Genomic DNA, 23,156 nt, shown 5'->3' with positions numbered 1-23,156 from the left:
TATATTCCTAAGCTATAAAATATGGCTGGAAAAACACTTTAATGTTTTTTTTCCCAAGTACAGCGAGTCTATTAAGTGCTAAATATCAAAAGACCAATTCAGCTCTCATTAGTGTGACTGGGAAGGCAACTGAGAATTGAATCAGACTCAAAAGAGCTGATGCTGCTGTCCCTATCTGGGATGACATGATCCTCAGTAACACATTACGACTATCCCGGTCTAAATTCTTTAGTATCAGAGCGAGTAAAACTTGAACGTTATGAGGACTAAACGTGGCATATCAATAACAGGGCCCCATGATGTATTACCTATTTCGCTCTTTTTTTATCAACACACCCTGCTTACAGTGACACGTGAGCCATAGCAAGCTCCCCTGCAGCCTTGGTAGGAGACAAGCGCACAGCAAGGGAAGGAAGAAATAGCTGACTTCTGCCAGCTGTTCCGGTAACCAGTGAAAAGTGGGTGTGCACGTTGAAAATAATAACGCTGCCCATGTCTGCGGATCGGATTTCCCATATCGTATCAATTTCCAGGAAGATCTTCTGCATTGAGGTCATGGCTCTGAGCCCCATGACGGTGTTTGTCAAAGGGTCCTGGGCAGAGCTGATCATGATGTGAGTCCCAGGGAGCCAACTCTCCCTCTTTTTTCCAGGAATAGTAGCAATCGTATCTTCACATTTACAGATTTTAAAATATGTCTTTCAACTGATGGCGTGCGGACCTCAGGAGATCCGTGAATGACTCCTGAAAGTCCCCGTGAAAGGCAACTGCGGAAAAGCAACCCTCTTGTCAGGAGGTTTAAATTATCTGCCGCTGTAGATAATTTACACCGCTGCCTCGTTTGCTCTTGGCTTGTGTTGTTTCTAACTCGCCTGTCACCCTACAGTCGGCCACCTGTACTCAGACCTCTGTTTTTATGCAGAACAATAATGAAAAGGTTGGGTTCAATACCTATTGATTTAAATTGACATTTTTCTGCCTCGATGACTGCCGCGCTGCATCCTGAGAAAAATATTATAACATTTCATTCCTATAACATCAAAAGAGAAAGCAATGGAGCAAAGGTGTTTTCCACTGTATCGGCCTCTAACTCAAATGCACAGTGGTGTAACAAATTTGAATGCAGTTAGTAAAAGGAACCAACGGAGAAAAAGCTCAGTAAAAGAACCAAAGAGGATTAGATTTACTCATTCGTCAGACAGATGCTGCACCCTCTTAAGAAAGAAATGTCTCAGATGAGGCAGAGGAATAAGACAAATAAATCCATTTTCAGATAAAAAGCTAGGAAAAAATATTCTAGGAAATCAAGAAACTGAACAAGAAGCTGGTAAGAAAAGGTGGGAAATTATTATCTTTGCAACTGTATATTTAACAGAATACAATTAATAAAACCCACCTTTGCCATCAAGTTTTGTAGTGGGAAATTCACAATTTTATTATAAGACCTAGAATTTCCGATTACCATACTCATCTAGGACCTGAAATAACACTTCTGGGGGGAAGCAGATTCCAAAATGTGCCTGGGATAAACCACTCTGAAGCCTGATCTCTTGGGCTGCTTTGAGGATGTTCACAATTCTGAAGCAGTTTGGTCGTCATAGCACCTCCAATAAAGTCCTGCCAGAACACAGAAATATCGCCCTTGAGGGGCTTTATAGGCCAATAAAACAAGCTGGCTTGGACTGGCATCGAGACACAGAATATAGGCTTTAACAACGAATAAAAAATTATCAAATGTTGCTTTATGTGAGTAATGACAAGACTAGTCCTGTGGTAAAAGCTCCTGGAAAAACTCACACCAGACCACTGATGAGAAAAACATTTGTTTCCTTCAAACACAAAGAAAGAGAGAAATAGAACAAAAAGCAGTATTTACTGTACGAGTCAAGAACTGTAGCTCTCATCTTGGCTGCTGTAAAATGACACAGCTTTACGAAACACACGAAACCCTAGTGAGCTACATAACTGGAAATCTACCCCGTCCTGCCTGAAATCATTCCCGCCCCAAAACTGACAAATAAAAATGAAGTTAATTCCCCCAAATAGAAGGCGCATAGACAATCGACCTCAAACATGGACACCGACGAACGCAACTTAAATCCTAACCTCAGCATCAGGTGCTAATTTAGACGTCTATGTCGTATTTTGAGATCATAAAATTAGGCTTATTGACTTTCTACTTAACCCTAAGACTATAAGGCAGCACGGCTTGAAGAAATGACTGATATATGTTGATATGAGTATGTGCTTTAAATTTTGACTGAGGTATAATTCTGCCAGGAAAACAAATATTTTTGTTAAGTGCTTTCAACGGTCTGAAAGATCTCCTCCATTCTTGGCAGCGGCTGTGGACTCACTGTATAATTTGTCTCTTTTCCTGGCATCTGATGGCTGGGTACAATAACGTCAGCAAAGCAGCTATTCTGGATTCTGTGCATTGAAAAAAAAAACAGGAAAAGAACAATATTAGAATAATTCTTAGCTTCCAGGACCTGGAATGCTCATTTTAAACAAATCCTTGAATATATCAATGAAATACTCAAAGGCAGCCAAATATTCATGCTATACCTTTGCACAGGCTGGAGAGGACAAACTGGTTTGTCTGTTGTCTGTCATACAATCATGGAAGGCTCCTGTGGTGTGCAAGCACAGAATTGTGCCAAGCAATGAATGCCAAGCTGGTTTGTAACGTATTTAAAAATAGGATTTAGCTAAGAAACAAACAAAGCTAATAAAAATTGAGTTTGATATTGGTTTTTTGAGTAGCGATACTAGGGTTCTTCACAGTATTTAACTTAATCCCATATGAATCCTGATTAAATATCCCTGTGCAGAGAGCAGCCTGTGTTCAATACACTAACACAAGTGGACGGATAGACCTAAAAAAATGAGTGAATGAGTTTTCCTCATTCTGTTAAGGTGTTTTTAGTGGCTCTGCCAGGAACCGTGCAGCCTTGGTCAAATACCATTCCAGATCTTTATCAATGGTCTAGAAGGTAATAAAATTAATTCTGATAAAGACATCAGCCGACAGCAAAATGTGTGGTGTAGCGGAACGATAAGTCAGTTATTCAGAGCAATTTGGAATGCTTTTTGACTGAGATACAGCACACACCATATGAAAACATAAAAATGAGCGGTAACGTCCCCAGACAAGCTGCGTTACTGGTTATCTTTACTTACTGGGAAGCTGAACTCAGACCAAAATGCATTTTAATACAGCATGAAGTTGGAGCGTAGCTCACACCGAGAGGGTAGCTGCTGGGGTATCTCTGGGACACGCTAAGATTTTAAAAAGATATCTGCCTAATTTCCTGACTAACAAAGTTCCCCAGCGCAGTGCTGATGAGAAGTGAATGGATTCGATGGCTGCACGTAGGAGTACGGGAATATCTTCCTGGAGCCGTGTGGTGACATTTCCTTTATGTATCATCCTAGTGAAACTAGAAACTACTTCCTGGGAAGACCTAGGCGGTCCTCTGAACAGCTTCCAGCTCCACCACGTGCCCTTGCAGGAATGACATTAGGCAGGCGAGAAGATCAAGTCCTTCCTAAAAGGACTCCGACGTCTCCTACCATAAATGAAGCTGGGGTCTGTAGATGATCACAGAATCATTTAGGTTGGAAGAGACCTTTAAGATCATCGAGTCCACCCGTAACTGGTAATGATGTAAGTGTGGGCAGGATTCCAGCCGCCGGCAAGGAATAATGAAAATGCCCAGTGCCAAGTCCCGCATTACTCAGGAGTGCGGTGCATCAAACAGAGCTTTTGTGGTCTCGCCTTCAGCTCATCCAATACAAAACACAGAAACCTACCTGCCAGATCTGCTGAATTCGTAACCCGTTCCTATTTTGGCTGCAGAATGAAATTCTCTGCCTGTCGTAATATCTGATTATAAGCCTGAGACCTCTGAGGACTGTGTGAGGTAACAGGTACGCATCCAATTTTCATTTCGCTTACACAGGAAGAAAACGTGCTTAAAAACTAACTTTCTTCCCTATAAAGCTTTTCATTTCATTCATCAGCCCTTCACTTGCTTCTCTACTTTCCGCGCCTTCCAGCACAACATTTCAGCAGCATCGTTGGCCACTTTAGGCAAAAGAGCATTGGAAACACATTAAACGTGACAGCCAGATGTGTTGATCTGTTGACACTGGACACTATGAGGTTGCTATTAAGACTTTGCAGTGGGGTGTGAGCTGGACGGTGTTGTTGATTGCTTTTTCTGTATCTGGAGGTGAAAGCCTGATGAAGTGTTGGGCTGTGTTATCAACAGAGCTGTAGGCAAGACGAAAAGTGCAAAATGACCTTTTCTTCACTTTATTTCCGTTCTTGCAAGTTATGAGTGGTGGAGCACTTCCTAGCACAGCCTTAACTGTGTCTAAATTTATTTGTGTTAATCTGAAAGGGGTCAGAACTCTACCCACGCTTATGCTGATGTACCACCAGAGTAATTCCACTGACACCAGCAGAGCTACTCCGGACTTAGGCTAATGCAATGTGAAGTAGAAGTTGGCTTAGGACGCCTCTCTGTCGTGATTTACTCATAGGCTGTAAGAATTGCAAAGAGGAAACAGATCTACATGTAAAGTTTCCAGTGGGCTTCAGGGGAGAGTTTGGGGAGTTTCCCTGAGTTTTAAGACCTCTCTTCTTTTTTCTTCTCTCTCTTTATTACCCTCACGCTAAGCAAAAAGACTTTCTTAAAGCGCCCAGAAATTTAGTTTTTTGAAGCAACTCAGGCCGCCCTTCCACTTTCCACCGGCTTTAGTTCTTCAGCAGCTTTCCTCTGCCAACAAAACCATCGGTTTGTTTTAGTTTCAGTCCGAATAACAGGGACAAACTCTGCTGGGGGTGATGAATGATTTCTCTCCTGCTTCCTACCCCAGCAAGTTCCTCGTAACTACTCTTTCTCAAGGCAAGGTGAGGGGTCCCCGCCGCAGGCGGCACTGTGCCCGCCTGAGCTGCTCAGCGAGACCCGGACTCAGGGGAGCCGCTGGCCGTGATCCTGTGGCTGGCAAACAAGCTTTCCTTACTGCCTTCTCTTTTTCTTCTGTCCTGCCCTGTCTTTTTACCACTGATATGTAGAAATCATGCAGTGTTTGTGACAGTCACATCCGAATCTTCATACAAACAAATTGCTCATCTTGCAGGAAGCAAAATTAGGGGCAGTGACAGAGGAGAGAACGGATCCCGAGGGATTTAATCACACTGTTCCATTAACTCATTTGAAACGCATCTTGCTGACAGTACCAGTGACAGCACAGGGAGGTTTGCGTCGGTTTATATCTACCATAGCTGCTTCAATTTCAATGGATTACTTTTTTCCTTAGCCATTAAAGTAAGTTTTTTCAAAAATAAAAAAGAATAAAGTAAAATTGTTGTTCTTAAAACATCTCCTAACTTTGGCTACGTTTGAAATAGAAGCTCACGTTAAAAATGCAATACAGCTGCAATGAGAATGTTATAAAAATTTTTTGCCCAAAAATGTTTTCGTAACTGAAAATTGGCTGTAAAATTTTATATCGTTTTCTGTAAACATTTTGATTAAAAAAACACTTTCTGAATCCTAGGAAATGGAATTTTGATATACTGAAACACTTCAGGAATGTAAGGGTTGGGTTTTTTCTTTTGTGGGTGTCTTGTATCTAGAAAAACATCTAGGATGGCTTTACATCTATGGAAACAAAAGGCTTAAGCAAATTCTGTCTCTGAAACAACTTGCCGATATTTACAGTCATCGTATTAGATCAGCGATATAATTCCAAATATTAAATTACAAGGCTTGTAAACCTGCACATAGATATTATTTGATTTATTGTCATATGTGAGTTGCAAAATTTTGCAGTGTATCATTGGTGTTAATATAATGCAAGGGGCACGTATCGTAATTCTGGTATCTGACATTGACAGGCATTTTTTGCGAGTGTCTAGAACAGCATAAACCTGGTGCTTTAAAACCTGTTGTCTAGATATTCTCCTGTTTTCTAGATAATCTCTTTCCCAGAATTTTATGCAATTTGCTTACCTCAGATGTACAGCATTTAAAAGGCTGATGTTGATTTTTCGTATATTTGAATTTGCATGCTTTTGTAGCAGCATTTTTGACATTTGAGAGAAGAGCCCAGAGGAAAGTGCAAACTGGGGGCACAGAAAAGCTCGAACAACGTTAGAACAGGCTTGTATCTGTTCCACACATAAAATACTTGGTTAATGATTCATTCCGACCTATTCTTTAGTGAATGGGCCAAAAGTCCTTCCAGGGGGTGTCAGAATGCCCACCATGTTTCTCAGTGCTGTGTTTTCGACTTGGAGCTCAAATTTAGCCGGCAGATGTGAAAAATCCCACGTAGCGAGAAAAACCTCTAGTGATTAAGCCGTGGCGAATGCTTGAAGAGTTATTCTAGCTAAGGCTGATGTTAACTTATGTTGGAAATCCTCCCCCTCCACCCCATATAATCTTTTTTCTTTGCGAATACAGTATCGCTGTTGCATTCTGCTGACTCTAAACACCTCACCTAAACTGGGGGCATTTTTGTAATACGAATAAAGAAGCCACTTAGATGCGCAGGGCTGCCTTTCGAGAAGACCCAGTGAACTGCTCGCTGCAGGCAAGGGTCGGCGCACGCCTGTAGATGGAGTTAAATATCAAAGAACTGGTGCAGACCTTAACAGCGTTACGTCATCCAGGCAGGCAGACAGGACCGATGATCCCTTCTTAGCTGCCGCATCGGTTTACTGTCCAGCTCCTTGGAAGAGGGAAGGAGGTGTTTCCACTAAGAATAGTTTGTAGATAAACTTACCATCTCCTACTGAACCAACTAGCGCAGCTAGAAAAAGCAGAGCACTTTTCAGGGACAAAAGTCCTTCTCCAGGTCGGTAGCAGACACTGAAAAGTGCAAAACTAAATACAGGCTGAGGACAGCTGCATCCCAGAGGAAAGGTCCCCCGCGATAACAGCGCTGGCAGGGGGTGGCCGTGCAGGGGGGAGTGCTGGGCACCAGGCTTCCCAACCACACCGGCCCTCCCAGACGGCTGCGGTGCCCACGGGGTCGGGGTTGGCCGTGAGGCTCCATCGCCTAAAGGAAACGGGGATTTGCGGGAGTTAATGGTCTGAAGTATCTCTTTGCGTTAGATGACAATACCATCCAGGGACAGGAACCACCGATTCTTCCTTCCTAACCGCTTCCAGACAAGACTCCTGCTAAGGTTTATTCGATCCCCCTTTTTTCATCAAATGCAGGGGAATAGGGGGAACAAACCACCTTTGACACCTCCTCCTCACAGTTCTTCCAACTCCACATTACTCATACCTTCTCCCTGTTTCTTTTCACCTAACTTCTCTCTTTTCTTACTTTCCCATGTTGGAAAATCCACTGCCAGGTCCATTAACTACCTCACAAGGATAAATAAACTCCGTATTTGCCGATTTGTTACATGGCTACACCGGATTTACCTTGTCAGCTTAATTGCTGCCTACAGGCTGGTCGACCGCCGTGTTTACACCCGTGCTTGCATGTGCAAGTTAACAAACTCAGAATTAGACTTCTGCTGCCGCCGGCACTGCTGGCTTCGGGGCCGTCCCTGCCCTCAGACTTGGCGGTGACCGCAGGCAGGCGGGATTAGGGCTTTCCGGGTCATTTAAAGGCACTGCCTTTATCGGGATGAAGGAAGGTGCGGGCTTTCGGTCGGGCGGAGATCTCACCGAGACCGAGGACGCCGTTTCCAATGTGATGCTCCCGCATCCATGTGATGCTCCACCTTTCCCCCGCCCAGGGCAGCGCCGGGGCAGCGAGGAGCCCCAGCTCCGGTCGCCGCCGCGGCGGCGGGGCAGCAGAGGGCGCTCCCGGCCCGCGCTTGGAGCGCGGCGGCGGCGGGGCCGGCGGCGGGGCCCCGGGCTGCCCAGCACCGCGCTGCCGCTTACGCGACGTCTGCTTGGAAGTTTATCGCTGCACGGCGGAGCACCTTCCCGGGGAGAACCCGTCTCTCCCGCCGCCCAGCCCTTAAGTTGCTTCAAGAGCTGCTTTAAAAATAAGACGCCGCGCAGCGCCCGCCGCCACGTCCCTCGGTGTGCGGGGCAGGCGCGCCGCCGCTCCGCCCCAGCCCGACCGGCGGGTCCCCGCCGCCCCGACTCCCTTCCCGCTCCACCCGACAACGAACGCCTTTTCGGCGGGGAGCTACGCCTTCCTCCCGGGGCGGCCGGCCGGGCGGGCAGCCTTCCCCCCCCCCCCCCCCCCCCGGCGGCCGCCTCCCCCGGGCGCAGGGGCCGGGGCGGCCCCCCAGGTGCGCGCGGCGGCGGGGCCCCCGCCGGGCGGCGCGGGGCGGGGCGGGGCGGTGGGCGGGGCGGCGGTGGGCGGGGCGGCCAATGGGAGGCCGTGGGGGGAGCCGGCCCCGGGCGTCAAGAGGGAAGGGATCAATGAGCGCCGGGCAAAGTTGGGGCTGGGCGGCGGCGAGCGCCGCGGCCGTGGATTACGAACCCGGCGGCGCCCCGCATCGCCGGTGAGCGCCCGCGCCCGGGCATGGTGGCGGGGCGGCGGCCGCTGAGGAGCGGCGGAGCGCGGGGCCCCCGGCGGTAGCGACGGCGGCTGCCGAGCGGCGATGCGGCGCGGCGCCCCCGGCCGCCCCCCAGCCCCGGAGCGGCGGCGGCGGCGGGAGGAGCGGCGGCGGCGGCGGCAGCAGCAGCAGCGGCAGAACGCCCCGTGAGCGCGGCGCGCCGGCGGGTCTGCTCCCGTCCGCGGCGGGGCAGGGCGAGCGGAGCCTCCGCGGGTGAGGAGAGAGGGAGGGAGGCGGAAGCGGTCGGGGCGGCTGCGGGGGGAGCCGGACCCCCGGGGGGCGCCGCTGAGAGCAGCGGCGCCGGGTCCCCGCCTCGGGGCGCTGCCCCCCCGGGGCGCCATGGGCCGCCCCCCCGCCGTCCGCGGGGCCCCGCCGCCGCCGCTGCTGCTGTCGCTGCTGCTGCCGCTGCTGCCGCTGGGCGCCGCCGCGGAGCCCCGCCAGGTCTTCCAGGTGCTGGAGGAGCAGCCGCCCGGCACCTGGGTGGGCACCATCGCCACCCGCCCCGGCTTCACCTACCGGCTGAGCGAGCACCACGCCCTCTTCGCCATCAACGCCACCTCGGGCGCCCTGCACACCCGCGCCACCATCGACCGCGAGAGCCTGGCCAGCGATGTGGTGGACCTGGTGGTGCTCTCCAGCCAGCCCACCTACCCCAGCGAGGTGCGGGTCCTGGTGCTCGACCTCAACGACAACGCGCCCGTCTTCCCCGACCCCTCCATCGTGGTGACTTTCAAGGAGGACACGGGCAGCGGGCGCCAGCTCATCCTGGACACGGCCACTGATGCCGACAGTGGCACTAATGGTGTAGACCACGGCTCCTATCGCATTGTGGCCGGCAACGAGGAGGGGCGTTTCCGGCTCAACATCACCCTCAACCCCAGCGGTGAAGGAGCTTTCTTGCACCTGGTTTCCCGGGGTGGGCTGGACCGGGAGGCCACCCCCACCTACCAGCTGTTGGTGCAAGTGGAGGACAAGGGCGAGCCCCGTCGGCGGGGTTACCTTCAGGTCAACGTCACCGTCCAGGACATCAATGACAACCCACCCATCTTCAGCCAGACTCTTTACCAGGCACGAGTGCCTGAGGATGCGCCTGTTGGGGCCAGTGTTCTTCAGGTGGCTGCAGCTGATGCTGATGAAGGCACCAATGCTGACATCCGCTACCGCCTGGAAGGAGGTGATGGCGGCAGCGGTGGCGGTGGGGAGGGGGCTGGCAGCCTCCCGTTTGAGGTGGACCCTGAGAGCGGGGTGATCCGCATCCGGGAGCGCTTGGACTATGAGATGCGACAGCAGTACTCGCTGACGGTGCAGGCCATGGACCGAGGGGTGCCGGCGCTGAGCGGCCGGGCTGAGGCCCTCATCCGCCTGCTTGACGTCAATGACAACGAGCCTCGGGTGAAGTTTCGCTATTTCCCGGCCACCTCCCGCTTTGCCTCTGTGGATGAGAACGCGGCCCCTGGCACGGTGGTGGCCCTGCTGACGGTGAGCGATGCCGACTCCCCTGCGGCCAACGGGAACATCTCTGTGTCGATCCTGGCGGGAAACGAGCAGCGGCACTTTGAGGTGCACAGCAGTAAGGTACCCAACCTCAGCCTCATAAAGGTAGCAGCCGCGTTGGACCGAGAGCGCATCCCAGCCTATAACCTTACGGTGGCGGTGGCGGATAACTACGGGGCCCTGCCACCACCCCCGGGCTCCCCCACTTCTTCCCTTTCCCCTGATGGGGCGGTGGCAGCTCCTGTGAGCCGCTCCTCAGTAGCTAGCCTGGTGATCTTTGTGAATGACATTAATGACCACCCCCCCGTCTTCGGGCAGTCGGTCTACAGGGTGAACATCAGTGAGGAGGTGCCCCTGGGCAGCTACGTGCGGGGCCTGAGTGCCACGGACCGTGACTCGGGCCTCAATGCCAACCTCAAATACAGCATCGTCTCGGGCAACGAGCTTGGCTGGTTTCGCATCAGCGAGCACAGCGGGCTGGTCACCACGGCCGGCCCCGAGGGTGGCACCGCCGGGCATGCTGCGGGCACGTCTGTCTCCAGTGGGCTGGACCGGGAGACTGCTTCTCAGGTGGTGCTCAACATCAGTGCCCGTGACCAGGGGGTGCAGCCCAAGTTCTCTTACGCACAGCTGGTGGTCACCATCCTGGATGTCAATGACAACAAACCTCGCTTCAGTCAACCTGAGGGCTACCAGGTGTCCCTGGCTGAAAACTCCCTGTCAGGAACTGAGCTGTTGGTCCTGAGCGCCACAGATGGGGACCTGGGGGACAATGGGACTGTCCGCTTCTCCCTGCAGGAAGCTGAGCCAGCGCTGGCAGCGGTTGGCCCCTCCTCGGTGACCCCTCGCCGGATCTTTCGATTGGATCCCATGTCGGGCAAGCTCAGCACCATCTCGCAGCTGGACCGGGAGGAGCAGGCTCACTTCTCCCTGCAGGTCCTGGCCACTGATTTAGGCTCTCCTCCCCTTTCTTCGATAGCCCGAGTTAACGTGACTCTCCTGGATGTGAATGACAATAGCCCTGTGTTTTACCCCGTTCAGTATTTTGCCCATATCCAAGAGAATGAGCCAGCTGGAACTTACGTGACCACAGTGTCTGCCACGGACCCTGATCTGGGACCCAATGGGACGGTCAAGTACAGCATCTCAGCTGGAGACACCTCCAGGTTTCAGGTCCATGGCCAGACAGGAGTCATCACAACAAAAATAGCCCTTGACAGGGAGGAGAAAACTGCTTACCAGTTGCAGATCGTGGCCACTGATGGTGGCCATCTTCAGTCGCAGAACCAAGCTATTGTCACCATCACTGTCTTGGACACCCAGGACAATCCACCTGTTTTCAGCCAGGGCATGTACAGTTTTGTTGTCTTTGAAAATGTTGCCCTAGGTTACCACGTAGGTACTGTTCTTGCTTCCACCATGGACCTCAACACCAACATCAGTTACCTTATTACGACAGGTGACCAAAGGGGCATGTTTGCCATCAACAGAGTGACGGGGCAGATCACCACAGCCAGTATTATTGACAGGGAGGAGCAAGCATTTTACCAGCTGAAGGTGGTTGCTAGCGGTGGGGCGATAACTGGAGATGCTGTGGTCAATATAACTGTCAAAGATTTAAATGACAATTCCCCACACTTTGTTCACGCGGTGGAAAGTGTAAATGTGGTTGAAAACTGGAAAGCCGGGCATACCATATTCCAGGCCAGAGCTCTTGATCCTGATGAAGGTGTTAATGGCGTGGTCCTTTACAGCCTTAAGCAAAACCCAAAGGGCTTGTTTTCAATCAATGAACACACAGGTGCCATAAGCTTAATAGGGCCACTTGACATAAATGCTGGGTCTTACCAGGTGGAAATCCTGGCCTTGGATATGGGGGTGCCGCAGCTGTCCTCTAACTTTATCCTGACTGTCTCTGTCCATGATGTAAATGATAACCCACCTGTGTTTGACCAGCTTTCCTATGAAATTACCATTTTGGAGTCGGAGCCTGTGAATTCCAGGTTCTTTAAGGTGCAGGCTTCCGACAAAGACTCGGGAGTGAATGGTGAAATAGCTTACAGTATAGTTGAAGGAAATACTGGGGATGCCTTTGGCATATTCCCAGATGGTCAGCTGTATATAAAAAGTGAACTGGACCGTGAGCTTCAGGAAAGATATATTTTAGTGGTTGTTGCCTCTGATAGAGCAGTGGAACCGCTCAATGCTACTGTGAATGTTACCGTAATTCTGGAGGATGTAAATGATAATAGGCCCCTGTTCAACAGTACCAACTATGTATTTTATTTTGAAGAGGAGCAGAGAGGTGGATCATATGTAGGTAAAATAAATGCTGTAGATAAAGACTTTGGGCCAAATGGTGAAGTCAGGTACTCATTTGAGCATATGCAGCCGGATTTTGAGCTGAACACGGTAACTGGGGAAATAAGAAGCACTCATCAGTTTGACAGAGAAGCTCTTATGAGACAAAGGGGAGCTGCAGTATTTAGTCTCACAGTAATAGCAACAGATCAGGGGTTGCCAAAGCCTCTAAAGGATCAGGCAACTGTACAAATCTACATGAAAGACATCAATGATAATGCCCCCAAATTTTTGAAAGATCTCTACCAAGCTACTGTATCAGAATTGGCAGCGAATCTGACACAGGTTCTGAGAGTTTCCGCCTCAGATGTTGATGAAGGGGTTAATGGGTTGATTCATTACTCTGTAATCAAGGGAAACGAAGAAAAACAGTTTGCAATAGAGAGTAGCACAGGTCAAGTGACCTTAGTAGGCAAACTAGATCATGAAGCTACTGCGTCGTATTCGCTCGTCATCCAAGCGGTAGACTCTGGAGCAGTTTCCCTAAGTTCAACTTGCATGTTGAGCATTGAGGTATTGGATGAAAATGACAACAGTCCTTCCTTCCCCAAGTCAACCTTGTTAGTGGATGTCTTGGAAAATATGAGAGTCGGTGAACTTGTGTCATCTGTCACTGCCACTGATTCTGATTCAGGTGACAATGCTGACCTCCACTATAGCATTACGGGGACAAACAATCATGGGACCTTTAGCATCAGTCCCAACACCGGTAGTATTTTTCTTGCAAAGAAACTGGACTTTGAGACACAGTCTCTGTATAAGCTAAATATAACAGCAAAAGACCAAGGAAGGCCACCACGGTCATCTACAATGTCAGTGGTAATACATGTTAGGGATTTTAATGACAACCCTCCTAATTTTCCTCCGGGTGACATCTTTAAATCTATTGTTGAGAACGTTCCTATTGGTAGCTCTGTCATTTCTGTGACTGCTCATGATCCAGATGCGGATATTAATGGGCAGCTAACATATGCAATCATTCAACAGATGCCAAGGGGTAATCATTTCCGTATAGATGAAGTGAGAGGGACGATATTTACCAGTGCTGAAATAGATCGTGAGTTTGCTAATCTCTTTGAGTTAACAGTCAAAGCCACCGATCAGGCTGTTCCTGTGGAGTCCAGACGATTTGCTTTGAAGAATGTGACCATTTTGGTGACGGATCAAAATGACAATGTTCCTGTGTTCATATCGCAAAATGCTCTCGCAGCCGACCCTTCAGTTGTGATCGGTTCCATCCTAACGACAATTATTGCTGCAGATCCTGACGAGGGTGCCAATGGAGAAGTGGAATATGAAATAATCAATGGAGATACCGAAACCTTCATTGTGGATCGCTATAGTGGAGATTTAAGAGTGGCGTCAGCTTTGGTGCCTTCTCAGCTCATATACAATCTCATAGTTTCTGCCACGGATCTGGGCCCTGAAAGGAGAAAATCCACCACCGAGATGACTATAATTCTGCAAGGGGTTGATGGGCCTGTCTTCACTCAGCCAAAATACATAACCATCTTAAAAGAAGGCGAGCCTATCGGGACAAACGTGATATCTATCGAAGCGGCGAGTCCACGGGGCTCTGAAGCTCAGGTGGAATATTACATCGTGTCCGTCCGATGCGAAGATAAGAGTCTCGGGCGCCTCTTCACCATCGGGCGCCATACTGGTGTCATCCAGACCGCTGCCATTTTGGACAGGGAGCAAGGAGCCCGTCTCTACTTGGTGGATGTTTATGCCATTGAAAAGTCATCTGTTTTGCCCCGCACGCAACGAGCAGAGGTAAAGCTTTTACTAAGTAATTACTTACCTGTTTGCTTTCTAAATGAGCCATTTTGTGTATTTGTTGTTAGCTGTTTTACAGACGGTAGGGCACAGCAGAAGACCTGAAAGCCAAGTCTGCTGATTCATTAAAGATAACCTTTCAATTAGTATGCCTCAAACTGTTTTCCTCAAAGCTGCCTCTAGAAATCTGAGAGAGGCTTAGGCATAGTGCTTAAATTTGGCTACTGTAGGCACAATGTTGGTCAAATAAATTTTAGGTACTAAATACTTCGGGTGCTAAAAGCTTTAATCACGGGCATTTTTGACTTTTGCATGCCTTCTCATTTTAGCAATCGTTAATTATTTCAAGTCTTTCTATTCCTATGTGAATTATAACTGAACTTCTTCCACTACAGTCGTTGTGTCAGTATTTGTCTGAGAACTGGCCAGTAGGGGATTCTTGTCTGAACAGCTCATCTAGCGTCTCAAGTCCTGGATGTGCTTAGTGTCCCTGCCTGGTTAAGTCCCTCAGATAGGTCTCTTCATGCATCTCCAATTTAGGTTACTTCTTTACCCTCACTGATGAGTGTGAAAATGGTCTTGTTTCTGTTCTTGGATGCGACACACGGTAAAAGCGTAAGATTTTTAGCTGGCAACTTTCCTTATCGCAAAGCCATTTGCCTTGACTGAAGAGTCTTTAAATGTTCTCTGCATGACTAGCTTGAGGAGCAAAGGGTGGAAAACAAGTTTGAAACGTCATCTGTGAAGTACAAATGTTTTATTTGCTCTGTCTGGTAATTGAGCTGCAGAGCTGATCGTTACACCGTTCTTGCTGTCTTCTGCGGGAATACCGAGAAGCCTGGTGTGAAAGGGAGCTTTGTGTTTGTTTTAAGTTCCACCATCTTCTGGACCTGCCTTCTGCACTTCACTATGAGCCATTTAACTTGCAGTTCCTGGAAGTTTGGGACTGGCACTGCTGAGTGGGTCAACCGGCAGAGGATGCTGGTAGTGCGTAGTGGTTCAACCACTTCCCTCGCCAGCTGAACACATTACCTCAACATTGCCTAGCCCTGTGCGTCCCAGGCATTACCCCCAGCTATCCTTCCTCTTGGGAATTACCTCTTAGTTTTGAGCCACCAAGGATACTGTGGTGGTTTGGGTTTTTTTCTTTTTGATTTTCGCAGGTGTGGTATTTCTAATTCTTACTTGGCAGCTGTAGCTCCTTCTCTTCATAGCCACTTTTTTGTTGTTTTACTGTAATTTAAGTATGATCTGTATAGGTATGTAACCTCGCTCTCCTGTACTGGCAGTGACTGATGCTCTACAAAGTAATTGCTAGGCAGGGAGTTTGAGCACTGTTCAAACTCAAAGATTTTATAGCACATATGAGAGAGCTCACCTTAGTGTGTGTGCTATGTGCTGTTGATTAGCATGTTTTGAAGAGTGGTAGTGTATTAGAAAATGACCTGTTCTAGTAGTGCTGCTGGTTTAAATAATTCATGCTAATTTTATGAGAAGATTCCTGTTATATAGTCGTTGTACCCCTGCTAGTAATTTGTAAAAGATTAAACCTTTATAATTTTTTTCTTTTATTATTATTATGTCATATTTTGTCTTGATGGACAGTTGTTTTGAGGGTTAAGCCTTTGTCAGTGGGTATTTGGATCACAGTCCTTCAACTTTAAGTCTGCCTGCATGACCAAAGAGTTTCTTGACTGGAGAAGGATTCGTAGGAGACCCTATGGTCTCGCACGTTGTAGAAGTATTTAATACAAATATTTGGTGAGCAGGGGAGAGAACAACCATTGAAACTTTAAACAAATTTTATACTGTTGAATATAAACCACTCCTGAAATCAAAAGCAAATGTTTTATTCTGTAAAGAACGCTGAAAGCAATGGTTGGGAGCTAGGATTTCATATTACTCGTATCTTTATAGCTTCTAAAATGCTTCTTCTCCCAAACGTAATTAGCTTACTGTGCTGCTTCAGAAATATATTATAAATTATAATCAGCTATCAACTTTAAAAAAAACATAACTGTATGCAGTCTTTCTTGTGACTGGTTGAATTTCTCTGGAATGGCTTTTGCTGTCCCACATGTGAACACGAACTACTACAGTGACATTCTTTGTGCAAGCTGACTGTCAGTAGGTGCTGAATAAGCAATGCAGCTTTTTTCCGTATTACTTCTGGATGGCAACTTTTTTTTGGTTTTGGTTTGATGTATGCAGTGCACACGTTTTGGTCTGAGAGTTTGCTGCCAGTCTTCTTTCATAAAAAAACCAGCCAGCACCCAAGTATGTGAACACTATCTCTTATTTTTGGAAACCCACCTTAAAGCACACTCATGCTGAAGTCTTTGTGCATCGAATGTATAATTCAGAAGGTTTAATGTTTTATTCCAGTCCTGGTTTTAAAGGTGATGGCTTGAGTGGTGGTATAACCAGAACACTGATGAGGGACAATGAATGCGGGTGAACCTGTAGAATATCTAAAGCCACAAAACTTAAGTGTTCTTTTGCCCATAATGTCTTCAATTTTTTTTGGTATATACATGGCAAGATGAAGACTGACTGACTTTTAGATTCCCCCTTGAGAAGTAAGTTGTAAAGCATTGATGCAGGTGTGCAGGCAAAGCCTAATAGGACTGGCACCACTATACCTGACAGCTTTCTGAACAGATAAGCTGAATATAAGTTTTGTTTGTTTGTTTTCTGTTTGGGTTTTTTTCGTGAGGAAAAAGCTCGAGTATTGTGTGTTTTCTTTCTTCCTTCTCTTATGAAGAGTATGTTGGGTTTTGTTTCTGAACGTGGTTAAAGAAAAGGGAAAAACAGTAGTAGGATATGCTTAACAACTTCTACATTCTTCTTCACTGCCTGCTATGCCTTCTGCCCTGATGCCAGACATCATCTTAATTGCGCTGTAGCATGCGAGTGAACCACTGAGCACTCGGAGCCACCCGGTGTTAAACTTGCTGGCTGAGACTGATGAGGAGAGCAGCAGCAGCAAGAAAGTTAATAGTTCTTTTGTCTAATGTAGACTTTAGGAATGGTTTTGGGTGGCAGATACCTGGTGTGAAATAGAGATACTTACAGCTTCGAAACAGTGACTAGGCTTTGTCTAGCCAGCAGGCAGTATAAAAGAGCAGGCTTGCGTGAAACCACTTACTCTGGAAGTGAATCAATCCTTGTCCTTGGGAAATGGTGTGATATCTTTTTTTCCCAAATTCTGTCACTAAACTCTACTTTTTTAATAATATTAATAATAATATCAACTATATTGAGAAGATCCACCCAGTGCTCCAACTGAAAAAGTCTCGTTCCAGCCTTTCTCATGCACCCCTGGGGTTTGCCCTATAGGATCAGACTATAGATCCACTGATTGCATAGCTACCAGGGTTGTACACTAGCCCTTTCTGAAGAGAGGGGCCGAGGGAAGAGCTCTGGAACGGCAGGACTGTGGTGAATCCCCTTCTGAACCCAAAGCAGCTGACGTGCCTTGAAACTGAAGGGTTACATTATATTTTCAGTGAAGCAACAGCAAAGAGTTTAGAAAACACAGAACAGTTTATTTACAGTGTGAGGATTGTTTTTTTTCTAGCACTAGGTTTCATATTTGTATATGTTTCTGTGCTTGTTATTACTGTATGGAGAGAAAAGGGGGGGGGGGTGTCAGAAAAGTGCAAGTCGTGAGGTAAAGCTTTGTGCTCAAAGGACCAAATACTTTGAGATTTGCAAAGAAAACCCAAGTGCTTGTTCCATTGTGTTTTACAGCTAAGTGGTGTAATTTTGGATGTTGTTAATGAATTTGAAAGCTTTTTTTATTTTGGACTTCTAGCCTATTTCTGTGTAATCTACAGTGACAAACGGGATGATTTGACGTTGTGTGAACGTGTTCTGTGGTCAGTCTTAGTTTTTCCCTTCTTGTATTAATCATTAGGTGTTGCGCTGTTCTTCTCAGATAAGAAAAAAATAATGTAGGTGTCCTGAAGGGAGCCATTCTCTTTGCCATTTTACACCCTTTTTACGTGTTTCTGCTGAAAGAAAAGACTTGGCAATTGCTTAGCTCCTTTCTCTTGGCTCTCCACCATAAATTCTCTTTTAACCTCTTCAGGCAGGGCTGAGGGTTTCACCATCATGATTTTATATTTAATATAGAATGACTAATGCATATTGGCATCACTTGAAAACCATGTGACTTTATTCAATCCTGCCTTCAAAACAATAATCGTATGCTGTGTGATATTTTGGGTGGTCGTATGTTGTACCCTGTTTCTCGGCTGGCGGTAATAATAGGAACCCAGGGACAATACCTCATCTTCTGTGCTCTGTTACTAGGGATTAAACAGAATTAGACAGGATCTCTAGTTTGCGTGTTTAACCCTTCAGTGGATGGATTCCTTGAAAGGAGCAGTAGATTTGCTAGGGACCAGTGATGTGCTAACATGTATATCGTGTATGGCAAATGAGAGGGTAACAGGTTGGGAGGTGAACTACTTGTTCAGTTAAACATCTTTCATATACTTTTAAATAGGTTCCTAGTTTCCAAGGAAGGGAGAGAAGGGTATAAATGAGGAAAGCGTATAAACTTTAAATGAAAGATTTAGCGAGGGCGTTGATTTGAAAATGGAAATACTTGGAGAGGCAGATCAATGATTGTGGTAGCAGTTTTCACCTGTGAATATTAGCATGCTCTCAAGAGAGGGGTGATTTGCCTTCATTTTCAGACAGGGAAACATGAGGTGCTGAGTTTTCTTTTGCATTTGTACATTCGTACCTGCTTCTTGTGCTATGTTTCATGACTGGCACTATTGGGAAACTTCGACTTCCAAGGCGGGCAAGGCTTTTATCTCCCAAATCCATAGTCTAGGAAAAAAGTGTTCTTCAGTCAGGCAAGATATGGGGATTTTAGACAATGTAGACTATTGGCATAGTAAAGATCTGGAAGTTAATGAAGACAGGCAGAATGAATGGCCCTCTTCCCCTGGAAAGAAAATCGTATGACATTTCACCTTGACTCAGTGTGAACCTCAGCCATGGCCATAAAACCACGATCACATGATGTAACTACTTTATGTGGAGCTTTTTGACTCAGCCCAGCCTAGGTCCTGTGGCTTAGCTAGCTCTGTGTCACTCCTGCACCCCGGGGGTCCTCACTGGACCTAGGAGTGAGATGAATGAGTCTTCTCCAAACCCGGACTAAGAAAGGGAAGATGCTGCTAAGCAGGAATGACAGAATACGTTGCAGGAGAGGCTGCCTGAGCCATAGGAGCACGATGCATCCCTTGTGCTGTTTGGGCTGGGTACCGCTTCAGGGATGCGGGGCTAGGCCTAACATCCCCTTCAGAGAGGGAAAGGGGTGGATTGGTGGGGCAAAACATTGAAGGTGTTACTTTTCTAACCAAGCTGGCTAACGGTGGAGGGCTTTAAATTTAGTAAGAGAATTTGAAACCCGCTTCAGAGAAGTCTTATCTGGCATGTCTCGTATTTACCAGTACAAATAAGAACAATGGGGTACTCCTTGTATTCATACTATTTATAAATCGTTTTATTCTTTAATGATACACGGCACATTAATTGTAGCTTGACAAAGGAAACTACTTATGAAACGATTGAGTAAACAATGAAAATCTGCTGCCTTGTCCCAGCTCCAAAGCCAGTTTTTTTTCTTCCTGGTGCTGATATTGCTGATTCTGAGAAACGTGTGGTTATTTAAGTTATTGCTGTCATTTGCACTGATCTGAAAAGGGATCTCTAAGCTCTCCTTGAATTAGAGTAGGAGATGAATGTGCCTTATGTCAAAAACTGTTCCAAACCAATTTGTGGGTTTTGGTTCAAAGTTGTCCCTTTTTTCATCCTCTCTAATTTCTTTAATGATTCTGCCTTGCTACGTTTTCTTAATAGCTAGAATTTCTCATTTCTTTGGTATTTTAGCAGCCTCTGGCCATTTTTGCATGTGAGGTCACTTCATAATTTTTGTGTTAAAAAGCACTAGACTTTAAAAACAACATTCTTTGTTATGGAAAATATTATTTTTCATGCATCTCGAATGCAAACACTAGAAATAATAGCCAAAACCAGAGCAAAATTTTCATGTGCTTATTTTTGCTAAGTGTTAAATTCTTCATGCAAATCTCTAAATGATTCGTGGGTTCTATTGATGTTAATAAGCAACTCCTTTTCCATGTAAAATGATAGCCCCCCCCTGAGCTGCTGGGAGTGCAGTTTTCTTTCCATGTGTTAGTATTAGGTGAAGCAATCGGTGGCTGTCCATTTAGGAGAACTGCAGAAGTTGGTCACCAAAGCCTGCCTGCCCTCTTGGTGTCTCCAGCTCTCACCACTAGCTTTACTGGGGTAAGACTATGTTGTCGTTGGCTCCTGAAATCTTTGCTGTTGCCTTTTCCCGTTTCCTGTGCATGTCTTGAACCTTGAGACTGCATCTCATCAGAGGATGTTCGCACCCTTTTGACTGATGGAAGGAGGCTCCAGATGTTTCCATGGTCTCTTCTGAGTCTTTTCAGAGGTTGAATGTTGTTGAACCACCACTCCAAGGGCCACTTCCCAGCCCTCCGATAACAAAGTGCCCGTTTAATTGATATCAAAGCAACCCCTTAGCATGACCTAGTTATACTGGTATAGTTCGTTTTAACTGTGTCTAGACTAGGGAGTAGCATTAGTGTTAAGTCCGTTTGGCTTCTTACCCATGTAATTGTGTCTGTGCAAAACCTGTGTGTAGACAAGCCCCAATACTCTCGGGTTCTAATTAGAAAAGAAATTTACGGTGACTAAAATTGCAGTAAAACAAAGAGTTTTCCTAACGTGTTCTCGTAGTCAGGAAAAGTGATGCCAGATCAGTATGGTACATCAGTACCATACTGATTTGTTTCAGTAAATTTATAGCCTTACTTCGCTTTGCCAAGAATAATACCAGATATGTTAGAGAAACTGTGTCTTTGTTTTACTATGAAGTTTCTCTCTATTCTAATAAATCTTATTTTTAATTAGACGCTTAGTCTAGACTGTCACACAGGTTTGTTTTTGTAGTGATCTATTTTTGTTTACTTCCTCAGAGCAATAACATACCAAAAGGACAGTAGAACAGATGGAAACTGATAGCTGTGATTGCACCGTAAAAATACATATAGTCGCATTAGTTAATGCAAAAGAATGTCAAAGAGCCTATTATGAAGTGGTAATTTACGTGCCAACAGCTATGCAAGAAGTAATGAAAACAAGCGTTTGCCTTAGCATTTCATATTCTGCAGTCTTCGCGCACACACACTGTTAATAGGCTGTTGCTCGTATTGACATAATGATCTTCAGTTAGTGTATAAGGGTTCTACTATATTTAATGCAGCCATCCAGACATCCAGCTCTATAGACAGAAAGGCGTGCTCGTGGTGAAAACATTCAACGGCCTCTGAGGCTCAGGCAGAGAGAAGGAGCTTTGGGGGCTCCTTCTTCTGGAGATCATCTTCTCGCAATGCATCACCTTCCCCCCCTCTCTACTCTGTGGCCTGGAGGTGGCATTCCCTGGCCAAGTTTGGGCTCCCTGCAGCAGCCATGCGAGGGCAGCTAACTCCTAAGAGCCCCATGAAGTTGATCTGGATCCTCTAGTAGAGCTGAAACACAAGAAAGGATTTTTCTCACAGATCTTTAAGTGAAACAAATGGGAACAGCTTTGAGATGTGCCATATGGCTAGTATGTGAAGTATCGTCAGCATTAACACAAAATCGTAACTTGATTTCATATATCCACGTTTTCCAGCCTCGTGGCTAGTTATGCTCTTCTAAATACGCATGTACATGCACGTGTCAAATTCCCTTTTCAGCCACTCAGTTGGATGTGCTTGGAAAGCAACCAAACTAGATCAATTCACACTGCGGTTTTCTGCTCTGTACCATCTGCCTGTACAGTTTTTGGTTCTCATCAGGTACCTATCTAGACTGTTCCCAGCAAGAGTCAAGCCCCAGGTTGCCGTTACGAGCAAAGTAGTGTGTAAAAGGTGAGGGAAGCATGGCAGCGTGACTCTTTGCGTTAGTTTTTAGGAGATTCAGAAGGGAAATAAGAAGGACGCGCTTGTTTCTTCCGTAGTACCTGTGGTACAAGATGAGTGATGAAGGTTCAGAGCGAAGTCGTCGTGCGTTGTGTTTGATGTCGCACGCGTGTGCCTGTGTTGGGCTGCAGTGTGTCGTGTCCCCAGTAACGTGAACTCTGACAGTTTTGGGTTGGTGTTTTTTTTTAAATAAATTTAAGGGCATAAGAGAACGCTAAAGCTGCTGTTTCAAGGGTTGACATCGGTAGGTGTCTTCTGGGCCTGCCTACTGCCCCAGCATGGCAAAAGGTCAAGTGCCCCTGCCTCCCCTGGGAGCGGGGGCTTTGTACCGGAGCCTGCCCTGCCCCGCGTCTGTCTAATTCTTATTTGATTCTGTATGAACAGCACTGATAAAACTGATGAGCTGGAGACTTTCTGTGTCTTACAAGTTAGTTTTGACTCACTTCCAGGGCCTTAGTTGGATAGATCTTTTACGGGGCAGCTTATTAGTACAGAGCATAATGGTCACTGTCCCTGATGGAAACGAAGAGTGGATTTACGAGCTGTGCTACGAGAGCGACCGCTTTTGGAGGTCTCCATCATAGCTTCACAGTTCATTCCTGTCCTCTCTCCTGGAGAGCGGAGCGGGACCAGCGCTGCGGCACCTGTGTGCGCGTCCTGCCTTTGGGAGCAGGGTCTGCAATCCTGCCAGCGGCTTTCTGCCAGGCATCAGGTGCGGAGCTGCTCTGGGCTGATGCGTAGCTCTGCTCTGATATTGCTGCTGATGCGAGTTTAACATCTGCCATGAAGCGAAGAATGAACAGAAGACAGTTTTTCACCCAGTGAGTTATGCTAGTGAGTGTTAGTTTTAGTTATAAAATCATTTAAGTTTTTTTTCTTAAGGATTCGTTTGGAGGCATATTCCATTTTAATGCTTTTGAAGCCTTTTCAAGATG

At 46.9% G+C, this 23,156-nt stretch overlaps 1 protein-coding gene across 1 annotated transcript in view; it reads left to right on the top strand.

Annotated features, from left to right (window-relative positions):
• The first annotated feature begins 8,890 nt into the window (after positions 1–8,890).
• FAT4 (FAT atypical cadherin 4) overlaps positions 8,891–23,156 on the top strand; it is a 154,223-nt gene continuing 139,957 nt past the window's right edge. Inside the window, exon 1 of the mRNA XM_076337545.1 lies at positions 8,891–14,182. Within this exon, the coding sequence (XP_076193660.1) occupies positions 8,891–14,182 (5,292 nt within the window). The remainder of the gene's footprint in view (positions 14,183–23,156) is intronic.

Source organism: Aptenodytes patagonicus, chromosome 4, assembly GCF_965638725.1.
Source record: "Aptenodytes patagonicus chromosome 4, bAptPat1.pri.cur, whole genome shotgun sequence".
Taxonomy (NCBI): Eukaryota; Metazoa; Chordata; class Aves; order Sphenisciformes; family Spheniscidae; genus Aptenodytes; species Aptenodytes patagonicus.
This window is presented reverse-complemented; position numbering and strand designations above follow the sequence as displayed.